The sequence below is a fragment of the Protopterus annectens genome, chromosome 12.part0 (genome assembly GCF_019279795.1).
Source record: "Protopterus annectens isolate FY-2018-M chromosome 12.part0, PAN1.0, whole genome shotgun sequence".
NCBI lineage: Eukaryota > Metazoa > Chordata > Ceratodontiformes > Protopteridae > Protopterus > Protopterus annectens.
In genome coordinates, this window is record NC_056746.1 from 955,525,413 (window position 1) to 955,543,492 (window position 18,080).

General features: G+C 36.0%; 1 protein-coding gene across 3 annotated transcripts in view; it reads left to right on the forward strand.

Moving 5' to 3' along the window:
• The window catches only part of PHACTR3 (phosphatase and actin regulator 3), a 1,988,889-nt gene that overhangs the window by 979,084 nt on the left and 991,725 nt on the right, over positions 1-18,080 (forward strand). For all 3 annotated transcript variants that reach the window (XM_044089987.1, XM_044089989.1, XM_044089988.1), the window contains exon 3: positions 2,647-2,724. In XM_044089987.1, the coding sequence (XP_043945922.1) occupies positions 2,647-2,724 (78 nt within the window). The remainder of the gene's footprint in view (positions 1-2,646; positions 2,725-18,080) is intronic.

The following is an 18,080-nucleotide window of genomic DNA, read 5'->3' on the forward strand; positions in this document are numbered from 1 at the left end:
GAACAACAAATACAAACCCCTTCTTTGCAGTGGTACTGTTACTACAAATGTTAAATGTCTACCACATGGCTCTAGTTTCAGTTTAAGTATGGTTATTCCCTTTGGTGAAGGAGAAACCACTATAAAATCTATTATGAGGAAAAACTGGAATATATTTATGGGTAACACAGAATTATTTAACCTGGTGGGGCAAGGCCCGCAATTTGTACATAAAACAGGTAAAAATATTAAGTATTACATTGAGCACAATATCCCACATAACATAGAGAGGAAAGGTACACATAGATATGGAACATGTAAACAGTGCCCTTTTATAAAAGATAATGATGTGGTACAGATTGAAGATAGAGCACCACCAATTAAACTACAAAAAGGAAATTGCAATACTAAGGGTTTAGTTTATATAGCCATCTGTCAGACGTGCAGATATTTTTATGTAGGAAAAACGGAAAGGGCTTTAAAACGTAGAATATACGAGCATTTATATGCTATGTTTAGGTGTAATTCTGATAATGCCCTGTATAAACATACACTTGTATGTTAGGATTTCATCAACTTTAAGTTTGGGATTTTGGAAATTGTGCCTATTAGTCCAAGAGGGGGGTGGTGGGAACTCAATGTTGACTTAAGAGAACTTTATTTATTAGTAAGACTGTATGCCACAAATGCATCAGGTTTGAACGATCATTTCTCATTATTACCAGTATTAAAAAGATCTTTCGGCCTTTAAAGATTCAAAAGGTTTTACAATTTTGAAATGTTTTTAATGAATATAAACGTTTTTTATGGTTTACATGTATTTAAATGTGTCACTTTAAGATTGCTGTATTAATTATTCATAAGGTATTTAAATAACTGATTGAATGAAGAATTTTAGGTATATAATGGTGACCTCATTTCCTTTCTTTAAGTTCTGATGATGTCCCAGAGCACAGATGGAGGGATGAAAGCACTTAACTGTTTTTTCTAATAAACGTTGGTTTATGGATTTTATCTTGGACTGTTCATGAGGCTTATTGTGAAGTACACGTACAAGCACTGTGTGTTTTTACTATGTATATATATATATATATATATATATATATATATATATATATATATATATATGGGTCTACTTGAGATGACTGAAAGCCCACATTACTAAATCTGACATGACCGAGAAAGCATAGACGAAACCTCACATAAACGAACACTCGGAGCACCAGTAAGGAGCTCTGTGAAACTAATCACTTGTCCATCAACACAAAAAACGCAAACCAAAGCAAATAAAACCCACTGATGTGGGGGGCTTCACCCCCCACAGCCCCTCTAACTATACCAACTCTGAGATCGCACTACAATGGGGAAAGGGCAAAGTTCACCATGGTGGCCAAGTGTTTCTTTTCCCACATTAAAATTATGGTGTGGCCTCGTTCCCTTTGGTTTATTTTATACCAGCCTTACTATTACACTGCCTCTCAATACCTTTGCTGCCCTTGTTCCCTTTGGTTTATTCTACTGCCTTGCATAACCTTTTCTGCCCATGTCCCTCTTGGTTTGCATTGCAGGCACATTAGTACCTGTAGCCTGGTCTCTTTTCAAAGTTTCATGTCATCACATCTGCAGTCCTAGAAAAGATTTCTGTATGATCATTGCCTGCTAACAGCATTATAAAAACACAGCTGCTCACTCAGTAACTTCTTCATGAGATTCAGTATCTGTCAGCTCACCATACATAATATATCAGCTATTCTACTTAATATTTTATTATGCCTTTATCAAAAACAGCAAAGCTGGATTGTGGAGAGAGGTGATTATCTGAGTAGGGGATTCATCAGCTACTTGGCAATTCAAAGCTATGTGAACACAAAAGAAAGAAAGAAATTAAACAAAATATCAATGAAAGCTTTGGTTTTCTTGGTGAAGGATGCAAAATGACACATCTGCTATTATAGTAAATGAAACAGTTGTGCATGCATAGAACTTAGTGTTCTAAACATGTTATTATCATGTCTTGCCTGTGTCACTGAAGCGATTAGGTTGCTTCCTCTACGTAGGCGATACAATGTATTAACCTGAAATGGAAGCACATATTCAGTGAATGCAACTACACTGAAAGTCTAATGACTTACAATAGGGTAGTCCAGGAAAAGCAGCAGCAAAACTGAGGGGGAGGCATCTAACAGACAACAAGAGATAATATGTCATATTTTCCTTTGCTCTGTACAAAGTGAAAATTAATCTTTGGTCGTGACTGTTAAATGATAAATTTAACCTTTCTAGATTAAGCCAGGCAACATATATGACCTTTTAACATAAAGAGGAGGACTGAGCAGTTAGCACTCATGTGACCTACTTTACTTCTTCCTTTTTGCTCTACTCAGTAACAATAAAACACTGTAGGGGGTGTTTATCTGCAGTTCATGCACTTTATGCAGTTTTCATCACTTATATGACCGTCTGACCAAATTGCACTGAGTATGAACAAACCTACACACAGCACATTTCTACATAATTTATTGTTGAAAACAAACTCTTTCTGCAGACCTGAGCCACATAGCAAAATGACACTTTTAGTAAAATATTTGAAATGACATTTACATTTTGCAGTCTTATGTTTAATGATGTGCGGTATAACCTTTGGTTAAATTCTTGTTACTTTTTCAGTGTTAGAAAAGAAGCACGCAATTCGACAAGGGAGAGATGAGCTGATTAAGAAAGGACTACTGGAAATTATGGAACAAGGTAACATGCAATTCCTTTCATTGTTTTTACAGTAGTTCCTGTATTTTTTTTCTGTATCTTGCATCAGTTTGTGACCCAGCATGATATAATCTTGAAGATAAAAAGATAAAGACAATCAGTGCATAAGCCTTGCAGGAGGAATTTAATACCCAGTAAATGTTCACCTCACACCCATTCTGCAGCAGTCAGAATAAGCCAGTAAAATAAGATTGCAAACAAGAACACATTCTGAATGCAACATGTCACTTAAATGGTGTAAGAAGGACTAAAATGTTCTAAATAGCAACCTTCCTTCTTCCAAATGCATAGCCTTTTTTACTCCCCTAAAATCCATGGTTCACCCCCACACACTATTACAGTCCATCCTACGGCGGAACTTTTCTCCTCATCCTGTGTAGTCATTTGTCAGCGTCTCTTTTACTGAAATAGCATGCCTTCTCATTTCAGAGTTTGAATGATATTACTGTGAATGAAAGCCTGCTGATGTATTGAGCTATGTTTGTCTGATATAATGCTCTGCTATTTCAAGATTATATAATTGTTTTTGTGGTTTGGAGTAAATTCTTACACAGGGTGTTGCCTGGAGTTCTACAGATGTAGCAATTATTAGACTTTCAGTTTGACAAATGTGAGAAGTTCTCCTGATATATTTTGCATTGCTTTAGTGGCTGCAGTTCTATAAAAAGTCCCAAAGTTTGGACCTTTGCATCTACAAGTAACAGGTTGCAATTAAAAAGTATCTCGGCTTTTGACCTTATTCCGTCAGCCATCTATGACCGCCTCAAATGACATTTGATGAGTCACATTATTTATTTTTTTATAGGTAATTACTAGGCTAGCTGCCCTTTTGGGCCATTTTAAGCCAAGCCAAATTCCCTTTCAAAGGGGAGAATCAAACACTGTACCTTGTGCCTGTGAGGTAAACACCTTAACCATTAAACCAACCTCCAAAGTAGGTCTATTTAAAAGTATTACCTTTGATATTTGTCACGTTTATCTTTGCATCTTTCATATCCATAGGTGCTAACTCCTACTTTGCTATTCCTAGACGTACAGAATCAGATCATGTCCTCTTTTCCCTTCTCATTTTCAAGTTAAATAGGCCTGATTTTGTAGTCATTACCCAGCCTTCTGTCTGTGATTCTGCAGTGTTCACCTGTCTTGAAGTTATTAACTAAGAGTATGTTCAATTTTAATAAGACTCTTAGAACAATGTAGATTATTCCACGTGTAGTCTTGCCACTGTCTTCTGTAATTTAGAACTTTATTATTACTTTCTTTTTATTGTACAACTTTTAATGTACAACATTAGTTAACGTTTGGGGAGAGGGATGACATAATGGTTAAGATCTTCATCTCCCCGTAAAATCTTCAGGGTTCGATTCTCATCCCTGGTTACTAGCTAGGTATGTATTTAAGCAAATATGAATTTTAGGCCATGTATTGTTATGATCACAGTGCATATGTTATTTTTGTTCCATTAATTATGAGCTAAACAATAATTTCTTTAGTGCTGGCTTTTTATTGTTGGATTTTATATATAGATAGGTGTATCTATATCTGTCTATATTTCTCTCTCAATATTTGCATACACACACACACACACACACACACACACACACACACACACACACACACACACACACACACACACACACACACACACACACACACACACACACACACACACACACACACACACACACACACACACACACACACACACACACACACATCTTTATATATGTATATCTGTATATCTTTATATACACACATATGCATATACAATCCCCCTCTCTCTCTCTCTCTCTGTCTGTCCATTGAGCTGGAATCCCGGAAGAGATTTAGTCTAACTGTAGCACTCAGAACTCTCCCTGCATGCAAGGAAAGCAGAGTGCTGGGCAGGCATGTGCTACATTTGTCAGAGCAGTAAGCTACCAAAACCACATGGAAATGAAATCAGCTTAAAATACAAGTAATGGGTCTTTAATGTGCAGAATTTCAAAACTGACCCAGAGAGACTGATTTCTCATAAGATAAAATGTGGTTGTAGTTTGGTGAAGTGTACAGTACGGAAATCAAGAATTCTCACACACTTACCACTAGGTTTAATTGGTATAGTTTGCCTTTTACATGTTAGCATTGCTGACTTCATCTGTTGTGTGCTGAGATAATCCACGGGTCTGCAGAAGGTTGAAATTGGAAGAGGTTTGAATTTGGCATTGTGTACAACATTAGTTAACGTTTGGGGAGAGGGATGACATAATGGTTAAGATCTTCATCTCCCCGTAAAATCTTCAGGGTTCGATTCTCATCCCTGGTTACTAGCTAGGTATGTAATACTCTGCAAACTGATTACCTAGTATTTATAATCCTTTAGGAGGTGTAGGAGGTTGTCATAATTGTTCAAGTGCTTACTTTACAGTCATAAGGAACAGTGTTTGAATCTCTCCTTTGGTCAATGTCTGGTTATTGGCTAGGTGTATAACAGTCTGCAGACTAATTGCATAGTATTTACCTATGAAACTATAAGCCTATCATGCCCCTCTTAAGAGGCACTGCCATTAGAGTCCTAGGTACTTTCATCAATGAAGCATTTTCCTTTGACTACCATGCATTCATTGTCATTAGGAAAGCCTACCACATCACCGAACAGATTAATAAGGCCATCTCCTCTCATTCAAAAGAGGTTGTCATTTCACTCTACTCATTCTTTGCCAGGCCAATAAAACAATACAATGTGTCCTTTGGTTTGTTCTTGTTCATACAAATAACACATCCTAAAAAAACAGTGCTTTTTTTACTGAAAAAAAAGAAGAAAAAGAAAAAAAAAAAACTTTAGCACAAGTACCTTATGTTACTGATTTCATCCAAAAGCCCTGTCTTCTCTGTCTCCTAAATACTTCTACAAGGTGATTTATCCTTAGTTAAAAAGCATTAAATGACCTAAAACTGTCTGATTTACTCACATCTGCCAAACTGGAAATAACACAAATGAAGGATCAATAGATTAAAATCTATATTGTGGTTTAAATTAGATCTGCTCGCATGACTGATATCTCACACAAAGAGCTCCCCAAATCTGTAACCACTCCCAAGCAAATCATGTCCTTCATTATCCTCAAAAAATGGATGAGCGAGTGACGCCAAATTTACTTAAGTCCTGTCCTCCTTATCCTGTATGGTAAGAGGAGCAACTAGTTGGGTGTACCATAAGGCTGCAGTGTCTAGGCTTCCAAAGCCCTAGCTGCTCTGTTATCTAGCAGCATTCCATAAACCTAGGAGATGAAAATAGGGAGGAGATACCAAAAATAGAAGAGATGGGTAGGTACTGAGGTATGAATTAGGGGAGAAAATAGATGTGGAATATAGCAGACATGCAAAAGTGACTGAGACCATGACCACATAGTATTAATATGACATGGGAGGCATCTGGAAGGAAGACATGGAGCAGTAGACACTGGTGAAAGAAAGGGAGATGGACATTGCTGGTATCGTGCAAACACTGACCAGTTATATAAGGGCTGGGACATGGAGGTGTCTAGGGTATGGAATGTTTAGGAATGACAGAGACAGAGTGCATGAAGGTAGAGTAGGGATCTATATAAGGGATAGTATCAGATGTGAGGTTTGAGAGGAAGAGGAATATAACCTCAGGAAGACCGTAAAGAAGCATCACATATAAGAATTAAGGTAATAAATGTTGGGAAGAAAGTAGAGAAGATGGAAGGAAGGAACTGCTTGGGTTCAATACAGTGTATTATCCCATGACACATCAAGGGAAGAAGATGGGGGACAAGGAGAGAATAAAGGCATGTGGTAAGATATGTTGAAAGGTTATATAATTGAAAAATCTGAGCCTAATGGAAAACATATTGGGAGAACTGGATTAACAGGGTGGAAGGCCAATGGAATTTACCTTAAGATTTGAATAATAAGGGGTTTCCCTAGCTGCTTCAATACAGTATAAGAAAATACAGCATTCTGGATGTGGTTTTAACTAAGGTAGAGGGATCAGATATGTCTAGATGAAGACACTGTTAGTCAAAAGTGATTAAACCAGCATGTAGATTTTACTGGAAGTAAAGGTAGGACACCAATTACAAACATAGTGCTGTGAAAACTTAAGTATATGAACTATTCAGTAGATGGTCAACGATGAGTTAAGGAACTGGAGGAAAATTAAGAGACTGAATGTCCTATGAGAAAGTATCAGAGAAAAATACCTAGGCTATGGATAAGGGTTTTAGGAAGAGAAAAGTGAATAAAAGAGGAGAGAGCCAAAATGGCAACAAAGGAATATGAAGCTAGACATTTGGGAAAATGAGATGGGAGCCAAGAGATTGAGGAGAGGTGATAGGCAGGTAGAGGTTGATCAGCATAAGTAGTGAACAAGAGAGAAATGTTAGGAGGTGCAGGCAGCAAAATTGCAAATGGGAAGGGAGTTAGCACACATGATCAATAAGAAGAACAAAGGCTTTTTAGATGTACTGCATTAAAGGAAGAAGGCTGGGCAGAACTCTCCAAGTTTAATAAGGATGAGAGGAGAATCATTGAAGGTAAAGAACAGGTGGAGGAACTGAAGGAAATGGAGAATAATTGAAGGCAGAGAACAGGTGGAGATAAATAAAGAAATACTTTCCCATGCTCTTTTAGAAGGAAGGGAAGGACAGAATGCATATCATATAAAAAAGTTTTATTCCCATTTCCATAGCAGTGTAATATTGGCAGTAGATGAAAAGCAGGAAAATCTGATTAACAGTAAAGCTGAGTGAACATTTAATTTTATAGACTAAAAATAAGAGTCCATATTATTTATGAAGTCATTCAAGTGCCCTTTGAGTTTAAAGTTTGTGGAAGTGCTGTTAACAGAAGGCCAAAATATTTCCCATTTTATATGCTATTTATTGTGGAGGAGATGCCTAGGCATTTTGTGTGGTGAATATAGCAACAAAATGCATCTTCCTTCATCCAATACTGCATTTTTTCTGCGTAAACATACTTTCTGACTTTGGCTCCAAATTCATTTCTACTTTGTGCACTCCACTTTGGAACTATGCCTTCTGTGATACTTCCTCTGAATGATGTCCACCTGCATTCAATCTATTTTTTTGTTAGCTTGTAGCTTCCCTTTTTGTTTATTGCATATCTGTGCATCACAAAAACAGAGAACCATTCCAATCCAACAGCTTCAGGCACCTAAACTTTGGAAAACAGATACCTATACAGGCAATCTCATTGAAAGAGCAATCAGTTGTAGCATCAAACACAATTTTCAATTCTTCTAGAATTTTAACACGTGATTGACAGTTAAAGTACCAGGAGCACCCATGTATAATTCTATTACTCGTGTCATATCTGGAGAAAATATTTGATGCTTTATTGTATTTAGCAATAAGGTATTTGCTGAATGACTCCTAAAAGAAGGTTACTCATTTGTCCTCTGTATCATTGTAATCTACAAGGTGACAGAACAGAAAGAGCCTCTCTTTGTTGTGGTAATTGCACTGTTCTTTCATATGTATCTGTCCTGTATCCTTTGTGGCATTTATGAATCATTAATTCCCTGTATCAGGTCCACAAGCTATCATAAGGTCATATTAAATCCTCCTCTGACTGTCCATGTCACTCTTCCATATCCCTTCGTCATATAAATGATGTATTCTGTTATTTCCCTTACAAGTTTACATTCATCTTCATCTGCCCAGTACTAATGTATATTATATAGGACCTTAGAAAAGTTAAAAAAAATTCTACTCTTCCATTGAAAACCACCTACATTTCTTCCCTTTAATTGTTTAATGCCAGTGCAGTGCTCCCAGATTTTTCTTGTTATAGGCATTATGCACATTCACTTATCACCCATCCTCTTTTCAGCATGATATTTTTTGTGAGAAATCAGTTTAATTTCCTGTAAGAAACAGAGTACAAAGGATTAGTCCAGATAAAAATCACTTTAGCTAGCAGATATAGGAGACTTCCCCCTCTCTATGATACCCTCCCTGTGGAAGGAATAAAGATGCGTTGTTGAAGTTTTAAGTAGTTTATTTAATTACGTAGATAGATGGATAAGTGTTATTGTTCTAATACATTAAATTCAACAGGTCAGTTATTTAAAGCCAGTTACAAAAAATGGCGGGAGGGTCCCAGGGAGCTGACCGGAGAAAATTCTTGGAGATGGAAAAACAAAATGTAGTGTATCTGAGACTGTTATAAGCAGACACTGTAATCCTTTTTGCCAGACAAGAAAACATTAGACTTTCATAATATATTTCAGGAAGTATGAGTCACGTAAATGTGAGCAGAGCCTCTTATATTACATGTGATACAACCACTGATAAGGACAAATCAGACAGGAAAAAATTCTGTAATAAAACTTTCATAATTGTAATATCAGTCTCACAAAGGCAGACAGAGCCTCTCGCATTACATGTGTAAAAGTAGACATTTTCAATTATCAAACTGTAAAGCACTCTACAAACCACTCCATTAGATGGACCTGATGAAGCTCAGGTGAAAGCATTTTCATAAATATAGTTCTGTAGTGGAAGCTCATGGTGTGTTGTCATTTTTTTAAGAATGAGGTTTTACAGGCTCCCTGGGCTGGTGTCCCCCTCACAGCTCTCTCAGGAATATTCAAATAAGGATTCCTGCAGTATTAGATGAACAATACAGGCTGTTGTAGCAAAGTTGTAAAAGCTTTAATGTACAAAGTTAAGCACTTTCATTCCTGCCATTACAAGGAACTTCATCAGAACTAACAATATTTTAAAAACACCAACAGATATTGTTAGTTCCAATGAAGTTCCTTATAATGGCAGGAACAAAAGTACTAAACTTTGTACATTAAAGCTTTTACAACTTTACTTCAACAGCCTGTGTCATTCTTCTAATACTGCAGTAATTCATGGTTTGTACTTGGTGTTCGCTTCCTGTGGGGTTATCAATTTGTTCAGTCATGTCTTTATCTTTCGGTGCTATGAACAACAAAGGCTTCAGTGGTGAAGAATGTTTAAAAATTATGGAGGACCTCACACTTCTTCAACAAATAAGTCAACAGTTTGAGACCAATATGTTTAGTGGAGATATACAGCATTTAAGGAGAAGAGGCTTGTCATCTAGCTGTGAGAGTTTGGGTCTCTCTTTAACCCAGAATACTCCGAGGACTAATATCCCACCGGTTCATTCTGCCTTTGAGTTTGATGTTTGGAAAACCAATCAATTCGAGTTTAACACCAATGTTGTTAGAAATGGAAAATAATCCCAGTGGTTCTATTCATGAACAATTAACTTTTGAGAGGAAATTACTTTCTTTTAAAAAACTACAACTTGAGAACAGTTATTTAATTAAAAATACTTAGAATAACATCATACCCAAAGGCCTTCATTTGTGGTGGTTTCCTAACGGAGTTACATCAGGGTCAGAATTTTATTGGGACCTTCTCAATGTTTTTAACAAAGCTGGATGTGAGCTGATGTTAGTGATGATAAAACATAAAAACATTCAGAGAGAGCAACTGTCCAGGGACAATGATGTATTAAATAGCTCTATATGTAATTATCTGCTGTTCAACCACTTTGAAACTAACTATAAGAATGTTTTTAGTACAGTTGATAGAACCTGTAATATGGTATTGAAGAGGAAATTAACTAAATTTCAGTGGGATACGGAGAGCTATTCAAAAGTGGAGACATATCCCAAGCCAGCAGGTCTCCATGGTAATCGAGTACAGACTTATGGAAGCTGGCCAATTGTTAATAAGTAGGAAAACACGTTAATGGAAGTTTTAAATGATAAGCACCAAAGAGCATCCCCTTTGAAAGTAAGGAGGTCTGAGAGAGTATGGAACAGGAACCCACAAGTATACATGCAAGAACAGCAGAACAGCATGGAGGTGTTCGTTTAACAGGGAGCAAAACCCTAGAGGAATTTTTTGAAGCGGAACAATTACAGGAAATAGAAGCCCACATTCTAGCAGAGGATGTTTCTAACACTAGGACATTAGAGATAATATGTAACACTTTGAATGATTTTAAACTGTGCAATTTTTCAAATTTCAAAAAATACTGTATCTCTTGATGATGTTTTAGCAAAGGGATTAACATTTGTCCCTGTCAAAAGAGCAAATCTTGTAGAGATATTAATTGACTTAAAATTATACACATGAAAACTGACTCTGGCGTTGTGGTTTTCTAATGACAAAGTGCAACATATTCAAACAAGGTTATGTAAATCTAATTGCTTCAATCCTCCCTCAATTCGTATATTCAAATGTTTCAAGGAATGTGTGAATTTGAAATTCAGAACCTACTGAATATATCTAGTTTTAAAAATATTACAGCTTGTCTAGTAATAAGTTAAAAATGTTGAATGAAGTTTGTACAGATACTGGAATCAGGGGAATGAAACCTGATTAAGGGGTAGGGCTCATTATCATGAACAAGGAGGACTATATCAACAAAATGAATACTATCTTATTAGACAATGCTTATAGTGCAGTATCGCATAATGACATTAATATAGCATTCTCCAAAATTGATTGTTTGCTGTTTGATATGTTAATGCAAGGACAGTTGACAAAGAAAGAATTTGATTACATGTCCAATAACAAACCAGTTATAGGTGGTATTTTTGGCATCCCAAAAATACATAAAAGTCTGACAAATCCACCTTTAAGACACACTGCTGATGCCATGAGATCAAAAATGTATTATATAGCAAAATATTTGGACAGTTTGTTAAAAGGTAGTCTGAACAAAGTAACACAAGTTTGTAAAGATGCATGGCATTTTTTAAGCAAATTGAATGGATTAGAACATAGATCTGAAACTATTTTTGTAAACATTGATGTTAACAATTTGTATACAGTTATTCTGCATGAGTTAGGTTTGGCTTGGTTTGAAGAACAGTTGTTCATGATAGCAGATTTACATATAGATGAAATAAATGTTGCAGTAATCTTGATGGATTTAGTGCTTAAAAACAATTTTATAGTTTTTTGAAGAACAGTATTATAGGCAAAATACTAGAGTTGCAATGGACGCAGCATGCGCCCAAAGCTTTGCTAGCCTAGTAATAGCACATTGGGAAAAACTGTACACTTTTAATATCGAATTTCAAGATTCTTGGTTGTTTTTTTATCCGCTTTTTGGACATCATTTTCATTTTATGGAATGAGACCCTTGAAAGACTAATGGAATTTTTTAATTACATAAATAATACTGTGGAATTCTTAAAGTTTAGTTACACTTATGATACTGAGAAAATAGTTTATCTGGATGTAGAATTGTCAAAGGATGAAAATCATTGAGGTGCATTTCCAGCATTCATCGCAAACATACTTTTTCTAACAACTACCTGCATTTTGAAAGTTGGCACCCTACTTATCAGAAAAAAAACAGTAGTTAAGGACAAATTAGATTAGTGCAGTTAGCACAAATGGTTTCTGAAATGGATGCATTTTTATACGAATGTAATATTTTGATGGAAATGTTCCTTAAGAGGGGTTACCCTTTGAATTTCATAATGGAAATTAATGAATAGGTGTTATATAAAAGAATGAATGGGATTTATGTTCCCATTTTAAATTCAATGAGAATGAAAATGGTTTCCAGTTAGTTACTAAAAGTAACCAGGCTGGGTTTGATGTCAGTAGTAAAAAGTTATTTATTAGCACTTATACTGTTGATAGTAAAGCCATTAGGGCATGCTTGATTAAAAACTGGAACATTTTTGGATTGAATTGTTCAATTTTAAAAAAGTAGGTTATAAACCTGTTATTGTAAATAGGAGAAGTAGATCACTGAAGGAGTTATTAGAAAGTAACAACAGGTCAAGACTAATAGCAACAGTAGGAATTTCGATATGTTCAGGTGTGGATGTTGTTCACAATGCCCTTTAGAACTAATGGATTTCGAACTAATGGTTACGAGATAAGATGCAAAAAATATTTTGTTAATGGTCATTATTCATGTGATTCTAGAGAGATTGCTTATATAGCGATTTGCAATTCATGTCCTGCATTTTATGTAGGAAAGGCTTCAGGAAATTGAAAAATAGAATATACGAGCATGCGTCTGACAGACAAAAATATAAAACTCTGAATTCCCTGTATAGGCATATACAAGAATTTGAAACCTACAAGTTTAGTTTTGTAGTTGTTGAGAAAATTAGTAAAGATGCCCAGGGGGTTATTATATAGGAGCATTTCAACAAATGTGAATTTAAATGGCAAGTTAGTTTCAATACTATGAATTCCCCAGGGCTTAATGACTCAGTTTCTATTAATTGTATTTTAAAACCTAAATATTTTGCTGCTTAAAATACTAGATGCATAACATTGTTCGTTACCTTAACTATCAACTTAATAATCATTGCTTTTTTAATTCAAACAGACTTTTTATTGGCTGATTTGAAATGTGATTTTATTATTTTTTTTATTTACAATGGTGTTTTTAAGGTATTGTTAGTTTTGATTAATTTTCTTGTAATGGCAGGAATGAAAGCTCTTAACTTTCTAGATAAAAGCTTTTACAACTTTGTTACAACAGCCTGTGTCAATAATGTAGTACTGCAGGAATTCATGGTTTGTAGTTGGTGTTCATTTCTTGTGGGATTACCAGTTTGTTCAGTCATACTCAAATAAGGGACTAACATCTAAGGTTTGGGATTGGCTCCTTCTTCTTCCATTTCATACCTCATTTCAACCTCCTCAGTCTGCCACTTGTCTTCTCAGCCTCCTAATGTTGCCACCTCTCTCACCAACCTCGTCAGTGGGCCACTACCTCACCTCAGCCTTATCAATTCACTACCTCTCACTCCAGCCTTATCAGTTTGCTGCCTCTCTTCCCAGTATGCCACTACCTCACCCCAGTCTTCAGAGTGTGTCACCCCTTTCCTCAACTCCCTCAGTGTGTCACTGGCTCTTCCCACCCTCCTCAGTGTGCCATTCCTGTCTACAGTCATGTTAATTTACAATTACCTCTCTTTAGTTTCCTCAGTTTGCCATAGTCTGTCTCCAACCTTCTCAGTTTGTCACTGCCTGGCTACAGCCTCTTTAGTGTGTCTCTGCATCTCCATAGTCTCCTTAGTGTACAACTCCCTTTCCTCTTAATGAATGGAGTTTAAGCCCCAAAAGTAAGCATTCCATACTGCAAGTCAAAATCTTAAAATAATCATTCTGTTATTTGAGAGGTCACTTCAGACTTTCTGGATGCACAAGACTAGTAAGAAAAGCAGTTTCATTGCATATAACTCCTAGATGCTTACTCCCAACTATGCAAGTCCACATGTACTCCCAGTGATTGGAAATATGAGCACTTAACACCTTTTAAAAAGAGAAACCATGCTGGGCTTTGATCAGCATAAGTGAAACCTTGCTAAATACTTTGTTTACATTTCAAGGTTTATAAGGCAGTAAACAAACTGGAAGCCATGTATTGACTAAAAGTATTTTCACCTGTTAACAAAATGGGAATATAAAAGCAGAAGTGGCAGACTTTTTTATATTGTTTTTAAAAAAGCTTAGAAAATATTTGTGTTCTGTAAAATAAAAAAAACAAGCTAGGACCAAAAATTGTGCTAATTTCAAAACTAAAATAAAACAATAGTTGAGCTTTAAATGTCAAAGTTGCAGTGTAAATAAAATACACTGTCAAAAAACTGCAGTTAGACAGTCTGCCATTATGCTAGTAACCTTTAATTTAATAATCATGGAAAATATTGACCACCCACTCAACAGAGTGGTGGATGGACAGAGACGTTTGTTTAGCAGGAGACTGGTGACCATAAATTGCTTCACTGAACATCACAGGAAATCATTCCTGCCCACAGCCATCAGACTCTGTAATGCCACTTACCTTCTTATCACCACTCCCACTACTAAAGGAGGCCATATAGTGCAATGTTAAACTCTTACCCATGTTTTTCTTTTTTCCCCCATCATTTTTATCTACCTTTTATCTCTTTCTCAGTGCAATAGTAATCATCAGTGCAATTATCCTTTGTGCAATATGCTATACCTTAGTTAAAGTATCATAATGTGCAATACCCCATATCCTATTATGAGTGGTAATTAGCATGAAAGGCTCCCCTTTTCATGTCACCACTATATATGGCATCAAACTCATCTAATACTTTGGCTGTGGTCAAACAGTGTACCTATGTCAGGCATTGCTGTTATATATGTGGGGTAACAAAAGTGAGTATAGTATCTGTCATATCTAATTGTGTAACATATATGTTTGGCCTATACTGTGTCTATGTTTATCTGTGCAGCTGTAACATAAGCAATTTCCTGTGAGATCAAAAAAGTGTTTCTGGTTCTGATTCTGAATAAGTGCTACATAAATAAATGTGTAAGAAAAAAATTACTGCACGTAAAATCATAAAAACTGCTCAGAGTTTAAAACATTCTGAAATGTAACTGAGTTGTCACTAAATGAGGATTGCATAATGTTGCTGTCACCTTAAAAATATAAATTGTGATTAAAAATATTCCAGAATTACCACCCAATTTACAAAGACTTTGTTCCATGTTTATAAATTAGTCTGTGTAGTCTTTCATGTTAAATTTGCTTCTTGTGTAATCTCACTAGCTGTTAATCTATTTTAAACAATAAAACGTGTTGCAGCAATATCATTTTATGGCTCAGTAAATTTACAATATTCAAAATATTTCCACCACCTTAATCTTTTCTTCTGTGCTGTGTTATCATGAATTAAATCACTGACTTCCAGGTCATTGTGGCAGTCAAAGGAAGTGCTGCTCTTCTTTTTAATAGTCAGAAACTTGGCAGCCACCCCATCACCTCTAAGCTTGCATTTCCTAATCATTTCTTGTACTGGATGATCCCTGACACTTTGTGACTTGCTATCCTAAATCATGGGCATTCCTTGCTGCTTTATGACTCCCTGCACTCCCTTTTTGCTGTGCTATAACACCCTTAATCTGAGCTTCAGAAACAGGGCCACCTTTTTGCCAACCAAACCACGACCTTCTTCACTTAATCACCCAGAATCTCTTCTAGAATAATAATAACTGAGACAGATAAAATTCCAATTGTGTTGGAGTTCTGACATTAGTTGTCTGCAGTCACCAGTTTCCCCCAGATAGGGAATCCATGACTGAATGATAGTTGCTTATCTCTGGTATGCTTTGCTTCTCCCAAATCAAGTAGAGCTGTTAATGATAACTAGTGTTTAATTTGTGTCTATCCATATTATCATCAAGACTAGGCTTAAAGATAGCCAAAGCAGTAGTTTGTTTGACTTGTATCTGTAACTTTATTTGACCATACTGTTAACTTAGTCCATAGGATGGGAATACATTGAGCTAGGAACCCATCCTTCCAATGAGTCTTATTTATTTGTTGGTATAGATTTAGATCACTAGTTTGGGTGTCTTTAGACCCACTAGTTTTGTGAATAACTAGGAGGTAATACTGGGAAAGTGTGGAAAGAATAATTCACAGAACTACTCAGTCTGTCCCCCCTCCTTTTCAATCTAGCTATCCTGGCACGTTATTACCAAATCCAGATAACCAGTATCACAGAAGTTTGCTATCTGGCAGATGAGCAAGACACTGACCATAGCTTTACTGAAAGCTTTGTCAAGGAAAACAAGTGTTAAGCATGGAAACATGGTTTTGCACAAAGATATGCATTTTTTTGGGGGGGGGGTGTTAGAGTGGGCAAGTCCTACCGCTAACATATTATAATCAACCTGAAGGTCACTGCACCTTAGGCTAAGGACAACATCCTGAATGTTGTGAAATTGGTCAGTGACTGTGCGGTTTGGTCAGCTGTACTTTATTGCATAAATGGCTTTAATGGAGGTGTCCAACTGCTAATTTAAAATCATATAGTTGTGGGGAACAACTGTTTACACCAGCTGAGAAAGCAAAAGTAGCAAAAAGGATAGCATGAAGGTAAGATAGTGCTCCACAAATTCATGCATCTTGTTGGCGGTATTCATTTGACAGAAAGTGAAAATATGAACAGTCCACGGTGTCCTTGGCACTACTACTAACTGTGTATCTCATTTAGTTTTGAGGATTCATGAGCACCTCTAGAATACCACATTATGCTATTTGTTTTAAGTTATGCTTGGAAAGTTAGATACACAACATAAATTTGAATTTTTGAATAAATAAGAAAAGAGAGTAATAATCCCTCAGCTGGTCAGTATTTTTCTTATACTGCAGGATGCAATGAACATATGAAACTGTCAAGCAGATTTACAGTATTGCACACATCTAGACTGAGAATTCTTCCCATTTAAATAATGAAAAGTAAAAGCCTGGTGTGACCTGTAATTTCCTTCAATGTAACCTATTTGCTGTGCCTGAAGGGCTGCTCTATAGAGATGTTATTCTTGTCAGAAGCACAGTAAAACAAGCAGCCTAATTCATTGAGTGTTAGGACTGGCATTGGCTGATGCACTATTTCCTTCATGCCTTGTGACAGCATAGTGTTTACTGTAGTGTGGGAAAATGATAATACTTTCAGAAACAGTTTTCCCTCCATGTTACAGCTGTTATTCCGCTAGTTTCTGAAGTCTAAGTTGCAGGAACATGTTATTTATTTGAAGTGATATAAAAGAATTCTGACTCTTCTTGCAATATATTATGGTGTTGTTGACAATGAAGTTATGTTTACAGAAAAATACAAATTTAAATCAAAACTGCAACAGTTCATTCAAGCTAGTTTTGCAAAACATTTTACCTACTTTATCACAAAAATGGATTTAACGTACCTCCCAGTTTTACTTGGAACAAAGAAGAGCGTATTTAACTTGAAGTTAGTTGTTTGCCATACCATTTGTTGCTCTGCAGAAAAAAAATGATTTTAATGATATGAAACACTGTGAGTGATACAAATGACAAATTGAAAGCTTTGAACAATTGTAAAATTCTTGGACTCAGGCAACAATGTTTAAAACAATGTCATTGTCTGATGTAAAATGGTATAGATTCCTACTGTAATATTATCTGTAATATGCCCCATGCTAAAGTAGTGAAAGAAAGAAAGAATGTGTGCAAAGCTGATAGTTCCCTGCACTTGGTGTCATTCATAGCAAGAGTGCGGAGGGAATGTCATTAAATGCTCTGTACACATGTAAGATATCTGAATGCTACAGTTTTAAATGAATTCCATTTTTGAACGAAAACTTAGAAGTAAAAAGCAAAATTTGCCACATCTCTTTCTGAAGTGGATAAAACCAACTATAACCTCAATGTGCAGGGCTTTGTTTACTGTATCCCCTACTTAATCAGGGAGAATGTATTCTTCCTTCAGTGACCCTTCATCAATACACATTTCAGCAAAATGTACATTATTAGCCAAAAGAACACAG